General features: G+C 55.6%; 2 protein-coding genes across 2 annotated transcripts; one reads left to right on the top strand and one right to left on the bottom strand.

Moving 5' to 3' along the window:
* Nucleotides 1–1,285: 1,285 nt before the first annotated feature.
* NAALADL1 (N-acetylated alpha-linked acidic dipeptidase like 1) lies at nucleotides 1,286–12,863 on the top strand. Its single transcript, XM_039244938.1, has 18 exons — nucleotides 1,286–1,470; nucleotides 1,557–1,729; nucleotides 1,813–1,934; nucleotides 2,280–2,402; nucleotides 4,574–4,857; nucleotides 4,941–5,045; nucleotides 5,751–5,836; nucleotides 5,943–6,062; nucleotides 8,597–8,682; nucleotides 8,767–8,830; nucleotides 8,922–8,989; nucleotides 9,198–9,289; nucleotides 9,371–9,461; nucleotides 11,280–11,361; nucleotides 11,445–11,618; nucleotides 11,695–11,782; nucleotides 11,891–11,983; nucleotides 12,313–12,863. The coding sequence occupies exons 1-18, from the start codon at nucleotides 1,286–1,288 to the stop codon at nucleotides 12,497–12,499; spliced, it is 2,223 nt and encodes a 740-aa protein (XP_039100869.1). The 3' UTR covers nucleotides 12,500–12,863.
* A 92-nt stretch (nucleotides 12,864–12,955) lies between these two features.
* On the bottom strand, nucleotides 12,956–15,582 carry SAC3D1 (SAC3 domain containing 1). Its single transcript, XM_039244939.1, has 2 exons — nucleotides 14,852–15,582; nucleotides 12,956–13,558 (listed from the first exon to the last, which is right to left on the bottom strand). The coding sequence occupies exons 1-2, from the start codon at nucleotides 15,423–15,425 to the stop codon at nucleotides 13,059–13,061; spliced, it is 1,074 nt and encodes a 357-aa protein (XP_039100870.1). The 5' UTR covers nucleotides 15,426–15,582; the 3' UTR covers nucleotides 12,956–13,058.
* Nucleotides 15,583–15,836: the final 254 nt, after the last annotated feature.

Raw genomic sequence — 15,836 nt, 5'->3', positions numbered from 1 at the left:
CAGTGGGCTGTGGCCCGGCTGGGCAGAGGCTCAAAGCAAGATAGGTCATGGGGGTAGGAGGAGTCACAGCTTGAGCCCCAGATGCTGGGAGCCACACTGGCCTCGCTGGATGACAGTCACAGCGAGGAAATAGCAGCGTTTGCACAGCTCCTGCCATGAGAAACGAAAACTGGTATCTCCTTCTGCTACTACTGGCTCATGTTGGAGATGAGACTGCTGGTATTGACCAGGCCTCACAATATTCCAGATCAGACTGATATTCCCCACACAGATTCCTCATAAGGAAAAAGCACATTCCTGCCTCTTCAAAAGAGATTTTAGATGAAAGCACTGTGGGTGATTGTCAAGATGGATGGATAGACACGCAGATACATGGGTGGATGGGAGAATAGATGGGTGGGGAATAGGAGGGTGCATGGATAAATAGTGGATGGATGGATGGATGAATAGGTGAATGGATTCCAGATAGTTGCAGATAGGGTCAGAGAATGGAGGAGGAAATCTTGCAAAGGAAGAACAGGTTTCCCTTTCTAAGGGTTCCACTTCCTCGCGTAAGCTGGATCCCTGCAGGCTACACACAGAGAATTCTTCTGGATCCCCTTTCTTCTTTTAGCTCCAGGTTTTGCATTCTAGGGAGTCATGTGATGCAGGAGTGGCTAAAATGTACTGAGCTCTGACTATGTGTCAGATACTGGGCTAGATATTTCTGTACATGAAGTCTTGTTTAATGAAAACAGCACCTGTTTTGTGAAATAGGTCTATGGTAAAATGGGATTTTTATAGCTAAAACAAACAAACAAAAAAAGCATAAACAAAAAACAAAAACAAACAAACAAAAAAAACCCCAGAGTCAGAGAAGCTAAGTGAATTGCTCAAGGTCATACAGTTTATATCCAGTAAGGGTGGCATTTGAACTCAAAACCTGCTCAAGCAACCAGGGCTGGATGCCCTGGAAATCAAAGGGCGCTGAGGAGCCAGAGGCAGGGGTGATGGGGCCAGGCCCGGCCTTGCTCTGAACAGTGGCTCTGAGTTCCAGTTCTGGCTGAGATCTGGTCCCTCTCTGGGCCTCAGTGTGCCTATGTGGACCTGATACCCTGGGGGGTTGCTTCTGCAAATGTGCAGAAATGGAGGTGGAAGTGATCAGCTCGAGGCCCTCCCTGCAGGATGCTCCCTAACTCTCCCTGTCAGCGGGGGGCCAAAGGGCAGGGCCACCCATGGGGTAATGGTTAACCAGACCTGACACCCAGCTATAAGGAGGAACCCCAGCAGGCCAAGACTTCACAGGATGCAGTGGGTGAAGGTGTTTGGGGGGCTGGTGGGGGCCGCTGCCCTCGTGGGACTGGGGGTCATCCTGGGCCACTTTGCTGTCCCCAAAGGGGCTGACACACCAGCCTCCCAGGACCTGGATCTGGAGATCCTTGAAACTGTCATGAAGCAGCTGGATGCCAGTAAGATCCGAGAGAACCTTAGGTGAGTGGACTGTCTACCATCCCCCTCCTGTTCTGTTCGCCATAGGGGCGTCCCTAACTCTGGCCCTGGTCCCTGCCTGTCCCTAGGGAACTCTCCAGGGAGCCTCACCTGGCCTCCAGCCCCCGGGATGAGGCACTGGCCCAGCTCCTGCTGCAGCGCTGGCGGGACCCGAACTCAGGCCTGGACTCGGCCGAGGCCCCCATATATGAAGTGTTGCTGTCCTTCCCCAGCCGGGAGCAGCCCAACCGCGTGGCTGTCGGTGAGGTCCCAACTGCTCAGGTCTGGGGATGCCTTGGGGCCGGATCTGCCTGGCCCAGCTCAGACGCTGCCCCTCCTCCACAGTGCATCCCACTGGGAACGTGCTCTTCTCCTGCCGCCAGAGTGAACAGAACCTGACTGGGGAGCAGGGCGGCCCTGATGTGGTGCCACCTTATGCCGCCTATGCTCCCCCCGGAACCCCACAGGTGGGTCTGGGGCACTCCCTCCCAGCTGCCCTGGCCCAGTCCCCTCTGGCCCCACCCCAAATTCTCCCTTCCTGACCCAGGGCCCTTCCCCTTACACCATTGCTACACCTTTTGCCCATCCCTTAATCATCTACAAATGCTAATGGCCCCATGTTCAATGCCAGGCTGACTATAGGGTACCTGGACCCAGAGGAAACCATGTGTGCCTTGGGGAGCTTACAAGCTCTGGGTGAGGTGGGAAAACAGAATCAAAATCCTTCATTCTGCCACTCAACCTCCCTCTCTCCTCTCCTCACCCCCTCTTTCCTGGGCCTGGCTCTGAGGATCCCCTCCCTTTGGGACCAGGGCCTCCTCGTCTATGCCAACCGGGGAACGGAAGAAGACTTTATGACCCTACAGACTCAGGGCATCAGACTGGAAGGCACCATTGCGCTCACCCGCTATGGGGGTACAGGGCGTGGGGCCAAGGTGAGCAGCAGCCCCCAGGGCAGGAAACTGGGTGGGGAGGGGGCCAGCAGAGGACAGGGAGAAGGGAGGGGAAGGGAAAGGAGCAGTGTGGAGTGGCCTGTGTAGCCCTGGGCTGGGGGACCAGAGGCAATATGTGTGCTGTTATCACTCATGATGTGCTGTGTGACCCTCCCCTCCCCTCTCTGAGCCTTAGCAAATAAATGGACCAGGTAAAATGTTCAGCTCTGCCATTCTGGGCGACTAAGTTCTGTGAAGTAGTTCTCCTGAATATTGGACTCCAATCCTTCCTGTAGCCCTCCCTCCCAGCCCGCATCTTTTCAACTAAACATTTTGGCTAAGTATTTCACATGTGTGGTTCTCACAGATGTGGAATTTTTTTTAAGGTATAGAATGGGAATTTTAAGGTATAGAATTTAAGGGAATAGGGAGTTCGTGTTTAGTGACTCCAGAGTTTCAGATTTGCAAGATGAAGAGTTCTCGAAGTGAGTGGGGGTGATGATAGTGCAATCAAGTGTTGATGTCCTTATGCCACTGAATTGCATGCTATAAAATGGTTAGGGTAGTAAATTTCATGTAGATTTCAGTTCAGGTCATGGGCTCAGGTCTTGATCTAGCAGTTTGTGAGATTGAGCCCTTTGTCAGGCTCTGCACTGATAGCACGGAGCCTGTTTGGGATAATCTCTTCCTTTCCCTCTCTCTGCCCCTCTCCCCACCCCACACACACTTGCATGCACGTGTGCTAATTTTTTAAAAAGTGCCCAAAATAAAAGCTGCAAAAGGAGAAAAGGGGAAGAGCCATAATGGAATTCTATGGATTATAGAATTTCCTGTTAAATACAAAGTTTAGAGTGGAAAAGTGTTGGGGCGCCTGGGTGGCTTAGTCGGTTAAGCGTCTGACTTTCGCTTAGGTCATGATCTCGCGGTTTGTGGGTTCGAGCCCCGCGTCGGGCTCTGTGCTGACTGCCAGCTCAGAGCCTGGAGCCTGCTTCAGTCTGTGTCTCCCTCTCTCTCTGACCCTCCCCTGCTCACGCTGTCTCTCTCTCTCTCCTAGAAATAAATAAAAATATTAAAAAATAAAAAAAAATAAAAAAAAAATAGAGTGGAAAAGTGTTCCTGTTATGCCATCGTCCAAAGAGGTATCCATCCACACTTTCTTTTGGAAAAAGTGCATATGAATATATATTTTTATTTCTCTCTCTTTTGATATAAAAGTAGCATACTATATCCACCCTTTTCAAGCTATGCTTTTTTTCACATTAATACATCCTGGAGATTATTCTCGATCGGCAAATAATTGTGTTCTTTGTCTTTTCTTTCCTTTTCTTTTCTTTTCTTCTCTTTTCTTTCCTTTCTTTCCTTCCTTCTTCCTTCCTTCCTTCCTTCCTTCCTTCCTTCCTTCCTTCCTTCCTTCCTTCCTTCCTTCTTTCCTTTCTTTCTTTCTTACTATTTTGTTTTTATTGTGCTAAAATATACCAGTATAAACTGACTGTCTTAACCATCTCTAAGGGTACAACTCAGACGCGTTTAGTACCTTCACAACACTGTGGATACTATCACTATACCATCCATTTCTAGAACTCTTGATAATTACAGACGCATCTCTGTGCCCTTTCAAAATAATGTCCCCTTCCTTCCTCCCCAGCTCCTGGCGACCTCTATTCCACCTTCCAGCTGTATGAGTTTTCCTATTCTAGAAAGCTCCTAGAAGAGGAATCACACAATATTTGTCTTTTTCTGCCTGGCTTCGTCACTTAGCTTAATGTTTTCAAGGCCCATGACGTATCAGAACATCATTGCCTTGCATGCTCTACACCACACATTGGCTTATCCATTCATTCTGCCGGGACACTGGGGCTGCTTCTGCCTTTTGGCTCCTCCAAGCGGTCCCGTGTGACCATGGGACACAGCACATCCTGTCCCCTACCCACTGCCCGTGGTGCCCTAGCGCGATGCCTCTGCTTACATGACAACCCCACTGATAAGCATCGATCTGCCTGTGCCCAGCGGTCTTTTGCTCCCTCAAGCAGGGCTGCAGTAAATAACTTGTGCAAGCATCATCTTGCCCGTGGGAAGACAGATCTGGCCCCGCTGCCACAGGGAGAGAGGGAAGAGAAGAGGACAGGACACCTCCTCTCCCTTCCTCCAACCACAGTCTCACTCACCTCCCGCAGGCTATCAACGCGGCCAAGCACGGGGTAGCTGGGGTGCTGGTGTACACGGACCCCGCAGACATCAATGATGGGCTAAGCTCTGCCAGCGAGACCTTCCCCAACTCTTGGCGCCTGCCTCCCTCAGGCGTGGAGCGAGGCTCCTACTATGAGTATTTTGGGGATCCTCTGACCCCCTACCTTCCGGCCAACCCTTCTTCCTTCCGCCTGGACCCCACTACTGTCTCTGGATTTCCTCCCATTCCTACTCAGCCCATTGGCTTTGAGGATGCAAAAGTCCTCCTCTGGTAAGCTCTGGTGCCCCGGGGGCTCCCTCCACCCTCCAGTGGCCCCCAACATCCAACCCCAACACCCTCCACCTCCTCTGCAGTAACCTCCAGGGGACCCTGGCCCCAGCTGCCTGGCAGGGAGCACTGGGCTGCGACTACAGGCTGGGGCCTGGCTTCCGACCTGGTGGCGACTTCCCAGCAGACAGGTGAGGTGGGGCCCCTCTGCCTCAAGGCTCTTCTCCTCTTCCCTTGTTATGTTTCTCTGCCCACATCAAGGCCTGGCCTTTCCCTTTCTTCTCTCTCCCAACCTTCCCCTGACTCCAAAAAGTATGACTTGTCTTTGGGGAAGCCACAAGGCCCTGTGGCATTCCACGTCCACTTCATCCGTGACCTCTACTCTCCAGCCATCCTCTCTGTCTTGAATGTGCCAAGCTCATTCCCAAACCAAGGCCTCTGCACCTGCTATTCCCTGTGCCTGAAGGCTATTCCCCAGGCTCCTGCCACTCCTGGCCCGCCCTTCTCCCACCTACCAGCAGGTGTCCTCTTGCAGGTCAACCTGTTAGTGTCCTCCCCACACCCCTTCACCGCCTGCAGGTGCTGTCTTCCTAGCGGTTTGTCTCGCTCAGGGGAGGGGGGTCCCCAAGGACGGGGCTGTGTCTATCTCAAGCACGGCCCAGAGCCTAGTACCGCGCACGCATACACGAAGTATCCAATAAATACTCATCTGAGTGAGTCCGTGGAAAGAACTGGACTCCCCAGAGCGGGGCTCTAGCCTGGCTGCCTGTCCAGGTACTTCCGGGCAAGAGACCTCGTGGTGTCCCTTTCTCGCCCTGGGCCTCAGTTTCCCCTGTATTGGGTTGTGAGAGGAGTGGGGAGGGCCAAGACTCTGGTCGCCCGCTTGGCTCCCCAAGCCAGGTGAACGTGAGCGTCCACAACCGCCTGGAGCTGCGGAACTCCTCCAACGTCCTGGGCATCATCCGCGGGGCGGTGGAGCCAGGTGAGAGCCCCTAGGCGCCCCCAGACCACGCCCCCTGCGCTCCGCCCGGCTGGCCCCGCCCACCCGCCTTCCGCCCTGGTTTCTGAGTCTCCGCTCCTCTCTGCAGACCGCTATGTGCTGTACGGAAACCACCGGGACAGCTGGGTGCACGGGGCCGTGGACCCCAGCAGTGGCACTGCTGTCCTCCTGGAGCTCTCCCGAGTCCTGGGGACCCTGCTGAAGAAGGGTGAGGCAACCCTCCGTCCTGATCTAGGGACTCTCCCAGCTGGAGGTCACCTGCAGCCCGCTCTCCCCTGAGGTCCCGCGAGTCCTGTCCCACCTCCTGTCTCTCACTCTCCAGGGCCCACTTGTGCCAAGCCTGAGGGCCCTGGGGGCCAACCTGCATGGACACCAGCCCTGGCCTTGCTCAAGTCGCCCAGTGGGACATGGGGAGCCCGGGCACTGGCTTCTGAGAGCCTCCTGTGTCCCTCCAGTGGAGCGAAGCTGGGTGCCGCTGTGAGCACGGCAGTGCCCGGGCTCTGGCTTCAGCCTAGTGGGACAGGCATGACAGGCAGTCATTAACTCAACAAATATGTCCTGTAAGCCTACTACATGCCAATCCAGTTCTAGGTACAGCAGACCCCACAGTGAACACTTGAGTTGCTGCATGTAAAGGCAACTGTGGTCTGCACTAAAAGGAAAATTATAAGGGGGTTTCCTGGTGGAAGCCCGACCTCAGAAAGGCCTCCCTTCCGAGCTGGCATTTTGAGGGGGAGCTCCCAGCGGAGGGCACAGTGTGGGAAGGGGGACCGGACCCGGTGGCAGCCCAGCTGGGGAGTTTGGAGTTCCATCCGAAGGAGGCTGGGAAGACGGTGTGGGATGCTAATCAAAAGGGTGACATGCTGGAGTCCCAATTTTATTGATTTAAAGTTTATTCATTTATTTTGAGAGAGAGAAAGTGCAAGCAGGGGAGGGGCAGAGAAAGAGAATCCCAGGCAGGCTCCACACTGCCAGCTTGGACCGATCTTCCATTACCTGTAACATCCTAGAGCTATAACTATATAATTTGAATTGATACCAACTTAATCTCATATGAAACTCTGCTCCCGTAAAGCGCTGTCCTTCCCTGTTTGTGTTACTCATGTCACAAGTTACATGGGTTTACACATGTGCCCATTCCCATACTGATTTTGAGGTGCCTACGAGACATTCCCCAGGGAGAGGGCAAGCAGGCAGTTGAAGGTGCTGATCTCCAGGTCAGAACAGACTCCAGAGAGAAACTGGGGGGTCAGTGTCACAAAAGGCATGGGAAATCATAGGTGTGGTAGAGATCAACTGATAAGTGGAGGGGGGCAGGGCTTGTGGCCTTCCCCGCCTTTGATACAAGGGTAGGAATTTCTGGCTTGTCGTTGCTGTTCCAGTTTTTTACTTGGAAATAGGTGTTTGAAAGTTGCAGAAATGCTGCACCTTTATCATATCACTGTGTATTTAAGGACATTTTCTAGCAATGACCACCATCCAATGACCGGAATCTGGAAATTAACAATGTCTGCCGTTGTTCTCATAATGGCCTTTAGAGCAAAAGAAATTTCCGGTTTGAGGGCTTGTCCGGGATTGCGCTTTGCGTGTGTGGTAGTGATGGTGTGTGTCACCTGTAATGGTTCCTTAGCTTTTCTTTGTCTTTCTGGATCCTGATATTATTTTGTCGAGCGTTTATCTGATTAGATTCAGGTTACGCATTTGGGGGCAGGAAAGAGTGTGAGAGTTTGTTACTGCAAGCATATAATCATTTTATGCTTCCAAAAATTTCACTTAAAACAGAAGAGCTGAGCAATGATCAAAGGGTACTGAGTCGTAGCCAGAGATGGGAGCACAACCAGGAACGTGTGGTGCTGTGGAGGGTTAGGAGGTGTCTGGAGGAGGTAAGGGGCAAGCGAGGGCCGCCAAGGCTTTTGGGAGGAGGCTGGAGATGGAAACGCGGCCTCCAGAGGCCGTGAGAGGCAGTGTGGGTAGCTAGTGATCCCATGGACTCTGGAGCCCGACTGTGGATTTGAACCCTGCCTCTGCTTCCTACCAAGTGTGTAAACCTGGGCAAGTCCTTTGACTTCTGTGTTACTCAGTTTCAATTAAGAAATGGAGACTCGAGGGGCGCCTGGGTGGCTTAGTCGGTTAAGTGTCCGACTTTCGCTTAGGTCATGATCTCGTGGCTTGTGGGTTCGGGCCCGGCGTCGGGCTCTGTGCTGACTGCCAGCTCAGAGCCTGGAGCCTGTTTCAGTCTGTGACTCCCTCTCTCTGACCCTCCCCTGCTCACCACGCTGTCTCTCTCTCTCTCTCCTAGAAATAAATTAAAAAAAAAAAAAAAAGAAATGGAGACTCTAACAGTCTCTCCCTCAAGGCATTGAGGACTTAATATGAATAATGCCCTAAGGAGAACGTCAACAAGTGGTGGAGAAGTAAGGAGACAGTTGGGGACAGAGGGTCAGGAGGTCTATCAAAGCATGTCTATAAGGAAGGGGAAGGGAGGGCGTTCTGGCAGAAGGGACAACCGGAGATTGGTATTGGGGTCAGTTTTGGGGCGGGGTCACAGCACAGGCTGGAGGCTGGAAAAAGGAGGCCAGAGCCTCTGAGAAGTCTGGGCTGGAGAGTAGCCCGTGACCTACCTTCTGTCTCTGGCTGCCCCGCCCCGTCCAGCCCTTCCTTCTCTCCGAGTTCCCAACCTTTCCCCTAAGCTACCCCATGATCCCGGGATCCTATCCTCCAGCCCTTTACCCCCCTCCGCAGGAACCTGGAGACCCCGCAGATCAATAGTGTTTGCAAGCTGGGGGGCAGAGGAGTTTGGCCTCATTGGCTCCACGGAATTCACCGAGGTGAGCGAGCTCTGCAAAGCAGGCGGTCAAGGGGATTCCTGAGCTAGGGCACCGCCGCGCTGACGTCGGCCTTCCCACCCGCAGGAATTCTTCAGCAAGCTGCAGGAGCGCACCGTGGCCTACATCAACGTGGACATCTCCGTGTTTGGTATGGGGGGCAGCTGGGCTGGGTGGGGGGTGGGGAGGGAGGAAATGAGGGGCTGGGGCCTGAATAAAGGCTTTCTCTGATCTTCCCACAGCCAATGCCACCTTGAGGGCTCAGGGAACGCCCCCTGTCCAGAGCGTCATCTTCTCCGCGGCCAAACAGGTGAAAGGGGGAGGGGCCGGAGGAGGAATGTCCCCGGCGGGGCGGGCGGGGCTGGAGCTGGTACTTATTAGAGGGTCCTGGAGACGGGACCGAGGCTGGCGCCAGGCCCTTGTAGGACCTAGGAAGGAGACTCTGGTGGTCCGGGCCGAGGACGGCCTTTTGGGCCTTGGGGGAGGCCAGTCCCAGACTGGATTCCTCTCCGGGTCAGATCCCCGCTCCAGGCCCCGAAGGCCTCAGCATCTACGACAACTGGATCCGGTATTTCAACCGTAGCAGCCCTGCATATGGCCTGGTCCCCAGGTGAGCCCAGGGCCAGGACTGGGGCCCGGGAAAGCCGGGCTGGCCCAGTGCCCTCCAACCCAACTATCTTTCTTTTCACAGCCTGGGCTCTCTGGGTGCCGGCAGCGACTATGCACCCTTCATTCACTTCCTGGGCATCTCCTCCATGGACATCGCCTACACCTATGACCGGGTGAGGGAGCACTCCTCTGTCTCCCAGCTCCGTACCTTGCTCCCTTTCCTCTTTTAGAGCTGCTCTAGTGCAGACTGAGTGCGGCTCCACCACTCAGCAGCTGTGCTACCTCGCCAACTTTCTTAACCTCTCTGAGCATCTGTATATGCTCCCATTAATTTACCAAATTCAAGGTACTACTGATTTTAAGCTGCAACATTGTGATGTGCACTATTCACGGGGGAAAAAAGCAACACTGCCAGTTAGCTGTGGAGTGACATTGACTTACGAAGCATCATGGGGCAGGGCACCTGGGTGGCTCAGTAGGTTAAGCATATGGCTTCTGCTCAGGTCATGATTTGTGGTTTGTGAGTGCAAGCCCCACATTAGGCTCCCTGACAGTGCAGAGCCCACTTCGAATCCTCTGTTCCCCTCTCTGCCCTTCCCCCACTTGTGCTCTCTAAAAAATTAAATTAAATTGGGGCGCCTGGGTGGCTTAGTCGGTTAAGCGTCCGACTTTCGCTTAGGTCATGATCTCGCGGTTCGTGGGTTCAGCCCCACGTCGGGCTCTGTGCTGACTGCCAGCTCAGAGCCTGGAGCCTGTTTCAGAGTCTGTGTCTTCCTCTCTCTCTTACCCTCCCCTGCTCACGCTGTCTCTCTCTCTCCTAAAAATAAAAAAAAAAAAATTAAAAAAAAAATTAAATTTCAAAAAAAGCATCCTGGAACACCTGGCTAGCTCAATCAGTGGAGCATGCAACTCTTGATCTTGGGTTTTAAGTTCAAGCCTCACATTGGGTGTAGAGATTACTTTAAACACTCAGATTTTTAAAAAATTAAAAAAATTTTTAAAAAATATTTATTTGAAAGAGAAAGAGGGAGACAGAGTGTGAATAAGAGAGGGGCAGAGAGATGAAGACAGAATCTGAAGCAGGCTCCAGGCTCCAAGCTGTCAACACAGAGCCTGATGTGGGGCTGTAACTCATGAACTGCGAGATCATGACCTGAGCCGAAGGTGGACGCTTAACCGACTGAGCCACCCTGGCGCCCCTAAAAAATGTTTTTAAAAATGTTTGTTTATTTTTGAGAAAGAGAGATAGTCAGATTCCGAGCAGGAGAGGGCCAGAGCGAAGGGGAGACACAGAATCTGAAGCAGGCTCCAGGCTCTGAGCTGTCCCCAGAGAGCCTGACCATGGGGCTTAAACTCACAAACTGTGAGATCCTGACCTGAGGCGAAGGTGGACACTTAACCGACTGAGCCACCCAGGCGTTCCAAAAAGCAAATTCTGAAAATAAGAGGCATCCTGTTTCCAGAGATCTTAAAATATGAAAAACTGTTTACCCCAGAATAGGTTAAATAACAGTATAAACCAGGGGTGATTCGTGGCACTAGCGTGAGGGTAACACAGAATAAGCGATCTTGGATCGCTATTAGCTGTGTGAAGTCAGGCGGGTGACTTAACTTCGTGAGCCTCAGTTTCCTCCTTTGTAAAGTAGGAATTCTAGGGGGCGCCTGGGTGGCTCAGTTGGTTAAGCGTCCGACTTCAGCTCAGGTCATGATCAAACAGTTCGTGGGTTTGAGCCCCGCGTCGGGTTCTGTGCTAACAGCTCGGAGCCTGGAGCCTGTTTCAGATTCTGTGTCTGCCTCTCCCCTGCCCACACTCTGTTTCTCTCTGTCTCAGTCTCAAAAATAAATCAGAACTAAAAAAAAAAAATTAATTAAAAAAAGTAGGAATTCTAGAACCTACCTCATAGCCATGACGATGAGATAACGTCCCTATGTTGTGGTACGTCTCCTCCCGCTTCTCATCCCAAGCCTGTCACTCGGTCCTGTTCCCCTAGAGCAAGACCTCGGCCAGGATCTACCCCACCTACCACACAGCCTTCGACACCTTTGGTTACGTAGACAAATTTGTGGACCCTGGTGAGGAAGGGGGCCAGGGGAGCCCTGGGGCTGGAGCGGGGTGGGCTGAAGACCGAGCCCTGGCCTGATCACACTCCTTGCAGGCTTCAGCAGCCATCAGGCCGTGGCCCGGACTGCAGGGAGTGTGCTTCTGAGGCTCAGTGACAGCCTCTTCCTGCCTCTGAATGTCAGTGACTACGGGGAGACCCTCCGAGGTTTTCTGCAGGCTGCCCAGCGCGACCTTGGGGTCCTGTTGGAGCAGCACAGCATCAGCCTGGGTATGGAGCCCCCTTAACGTGGAGGCGTGGGGAGCCCTGCACCTCCAGGGCTAAGCTGCTGGCTGTCCCCCCCCAGGGCCTCTGGTGACTGCAGTGGAGAAGTTTGAGGGGGCAGCCGCGGCCTTGACCCAGCACCTAGCAGCGCTGCGGAAGGACACCCCTGAGTGAGCAAGGGCAGCAAGCAGGTGTCTGGGAGGGCGGCATCTGGGGCAGGTGCAGGCTGGGAGCTGGGCTGCTGCTTCCAGGGTGACAAGAAGTCCTGCCGCTTCCAGCCCCCTGCAGGTCCGGATGCTCAACGACCAGCTGATGCTGTTGGAACGGACCTTCCTAAACCCCCGGGCCTTCCCAGAGGAACGCTACTACAGGTGAGGCTGCTCAGAGCTCTTGGCGGGAGTGCCGCACGGTGAGGGTGGACAAGGGGGACCCATCGGAGGGCAGAGACTGTCAGAGTCAGAGCTCAGCCCCTTGAAAGTTGGGGAATCGGGCTCAAATGAGGGGAGGCAAATCAGTCAAGGCCACCTTGGAACTATGACGCCCATCTCTCCCCCGACCTTGCGGCGAGGGCCCCACCTTTCAGAGGCAGTGGGGAGGCGCTTTTGTGGCTCGCTGTATACAGAGGAGCCCCTTCCAGGCTGACGCTCCCCCCTTTCCTGGTCCCTGAGTGACTCTGCGTCTCCCCTGGACCTTCTTTCAGCCACGTGCTCTGGGCACCCCGCACCGGCTCCGTAGCCACGTTCCCAGGACTGGCCAATGCCTGCTCCAGGGCCATGAACATGAGCCCAGGATCTGCAGCCTGGGCTGAAGTCCAGAGGCAGCTCAGCATCTTGGTGGTGGCCCTGGAGGGCGCCGCTGCCACCCTGCGGCCTGTGGCTGACCTCTGACCTCAGCCCTCATTCTCCAGCTCCCCACCATCCTTTCTCCCAACTTCCTCCCACTCTGATTTTTTGGGGGTGTGTCCCAGATGATGCCAGCCTGAGGCACCATCACTGGACCCTCTTGAGCCTCTGAGACAACAGCTCGGGGTCCCGCCAGTTGTGAACACATAAAAGGAGTGACAAGCCTTCCTCGTCCTGGATCTTGTGCAGAGGGTGAAGACTCAGAGATGGGGATGACGGGGAGGGGAGTGTCAAAACCACCAGCCACTCTTGGGGGTGCATGGGCAGGGATAGGATGCGTAATGCCGGCCAGAGACCACCAGACCCACCCCTCAGGGACCAGCAGGGAAACTGAGGCCTGGGAATGGCTAGGGCCTTGCCCAGGCTGGGTTCCTCTCTCCCTCCATCCCTATCACATCTCAACGACTCCCTGCGCTCCCCCAAATAAATCAATTATACTTATTGTCCCTACAAAACAAATTCCTTTTATTGTGTAGGAATTATGAAAAACCAAGAAACCTGAGTGCTTGGATCCAGGCCTGGGTCTGGGAGAGTGTGCAGCTCCTCACGCGGGGGCCTTCGGTGCATCCACACCCTCGTCCTCCTCTGCCATGACCACCTCCTCCAGGGTGCGCCCCCCCAGCTTGCTCCCCACCAACACTCTGCAGGTCCCGGCAGGTGGCAGCCCTTCCTCCGTGTAGCGACCCCTGAGAAACACAACTCTCTCCTGTCCATCCAAGGGCAGTCCGTGGGCCTGACACAGATCCCGTGCCTCTTCTGGCCCATCCAGGGCCAGCAGGTGGACCATGAAGCCCAGAGGCAAGGTCTGGCCTTTGGGGGTGCTCAGGGCACGGGCGAGGCGGGCCAGGGCTCCCCGGCGGGCCCGGCCTATGTGGCACTGCACGGCGCAGCTTTGCAGATAAGGCAGGATCCGGAGCAGGCGGAACAGGCGCGCGGTGTTGCCTTCGCGAAAGGCCGAGTTCACAGCCAGAGCCCTGCGCAGGGCCGGGCAGGAACGCAGGGCAGCCGGTAGCTGCAGAACCTCGTGAAGGGCCTCCACGGAGCCTGTGAGGGAGGAAGCGCGGCGGGAGACAGCTCAGTGTCTTTCTCAGATCAGGTCCACTTTCCATCGCATCCCTTTAGGCCTCTCCCCTCCCCTAGCCTCCCACCTTCCCGGGCCCTAAGCCACGCCCACTTCCTCTAGCCTACCACGGAGCACTTCTCTGAACTTGGGCCACCTACCTTCCGCTCCGGCTGCACCCCTCCTCTGGGCCAAGCTTCCTTTCCCCTCCCCCTTTCTCCATGGGCCTGGTCCAAGGCCTCATCGGAAAGAGTTGCTAGAGCCCATTCCAACAGTCCGGATCCTCTCAACAAAGTGAGGCATGGTTTTCCGATGGAGGTGACAGGCCAGATGATTTCACGACTTGGCCTGAGACTGTCCTTGAGTCCCTCCGTAGTAGAATTTGACACAAAAATCCAAGTTTTCGGGGCACCTGGGTGGCTCACTGGGTTAAACGTCCAACTTCGGCTCAGGTCATGATCTCACAGTTCATGGGTTTGAGCCCCGCATTGGGCTCTGTGCTGACAGCTCCGAGCCTGAAGCCTGCTTCGAATTCTGTGTCTCCCTCTCTCTTTTCCCTTCCCTGCTCATTCTCTCTCTCTCTCTCTCTTAAAAATAAATAAACACTTAAAAATTTTTCAAAAAAATCCAAGTTCCCTGGCTTCAAACCCAGCTCTCTCCACTGCTCTAGCTGCTGCACAGAGAGGAAGCTGGGGCTCCCACACCTTCCCTGTCTGCCTGGTGAGGCCTTTTCTTCAAGCAGCTTCGGCCCCTGCTCCCCACACGAGAATCACAACGGAACCTCAGGCCACTTTTGTGAACTAAGGCTTCCGACCCATCAGTACGTTGTGAAATCAAGAGCATTTTGTTACAATTAAATAGAATAGTATTAGACCGCACCATCCATCCACAGGGAGGATCTTAAAGCCTTGAAACTTCCGTGCAGGAAGTTTCATGGGCAGATATTCCTGGCTGCTTTGCAACACTGAACTACATGTTTCAAAACGTTTGAAAATCACTTGGGTGAACATTCCCGTTCCAACCTCGTCCTCTCCGCTTTTGTTACCAAAAAACCCTGAGACCCAAATGTGGGAATGGCCAGGCCAGAAGGCCCACGTCCGGGCTCAGCGGATCTGGCGCACTGACTCGACACACATTTAAAAGGCAGGATGAGTTAAGGAGCTAATGGGGAGGCTGTAAAGCTTCTCGTTCCTTCTCCGGCCTCCACCGTCTACAGGGAGGCCCCCTTCCCACCCCCCACGCCCGCTCCCCGCCCTTCCGCCGGCACCCCAACTCACCCAGGTTATAGAGCAGAAAGAGGCCCTGGAAGGCCGCCTGGCGGGGATGCGGGCCGGCGCTCTGAGCGTAGCAGCGCCGCAGAGACCCGAAGCCTTCCTGCACCTGGGCCTGCAGCAGCACCGGGTCCGCCGGCCCGCGCACGGCGTCGGGCCCCAGCCGCGCCACCACGGCCAGCAGCACAGCCAGCGCCGCCTCCAGCACCACCGCCGCCTCGGCGTCGCCCGCGCCCTGCAGGGCCAGGTCCAGCCGCACGGCGCGCAGCCGGTCCGCCACGAAGCTGGCCACCTCGGCGCTGGATGCGTCGGCGCGCTCGGCCACCTCGCCGGCCAGGTAGCGCACGGTGGCCAGCAGCACGGACGGCGGACGCAGCTGGCTGGGCGGGGGCCGGGCCTTGCCGGCGGCCGGCCGCCTGTACTCCTTCACGGCGCGCTGCGGGTCCGCGCGGGGCCGGTCGCCGCGGCACCCCGGCGCCACCTCGAAGCGGTGCAGGCGGCGCTCCTTTTCGCGCTGAGCGCGCTCGGCGGCCGGGCACATGTCCGGGCACGTGCCCACCGGCAGCTTGCAGCCGGACATGGGTGGGCTGAGGGGAAAGGACAAGCTCTCAGCATCCCGGGGACCGCGGCAGCCACTCGATCCATTCTACCCGAGGGCCGGCGGAGGCCGGCGGTGACTGGCGGCGGAGCAGGTAGACCCTGGCTGGGCCCCGCCTCCCCGCCCTGGGCCAAGAATCCCCACCGTCCAACAGGCAACCGCCGTCCTCTCACCGACTCTTGTCCCCTCCCACAAGGCCTCGAGCAGGCCTCCCGAGACTCCCCGCGTTGTAGTCCAGCGCCACCACGTCCGGCTCAGGCGGTCCTGAGACCTCCATGATGCACCGCGCGCAGCCCAGCCCACTCCCATGATACACCAGTTTGTAGTCCCTTCCGCAACCAATCGCTTCGCAGGAGGGGCGGGGAAGGAGTGGAGCCACGCCTTTCCAGGTTT

The sequence above is a fragment of the Hyaena hyaena genome, unplaced genomic scaffold (assembly GCF_003009895.1).
Source record: "Hyaena hyaena isolate Hyena2069 unplaced genomic scaffold, ASM300989v1 scaffold_248, whole genome shotgun sequence".
In the NCBI taxonomy this organism is placed as follows: domain Eukaryota; kingdom Metazoa; phylum Chordata; class Mammalia; order Carnivora; family Hyaenidae; genus Hyaena; species Hyaena hyaena.
The sequence above is the reverse complement of the archived record's forward strand: the minus strand, read 5'-3'. Positions and strand labels throughout refer to the sequence as shown.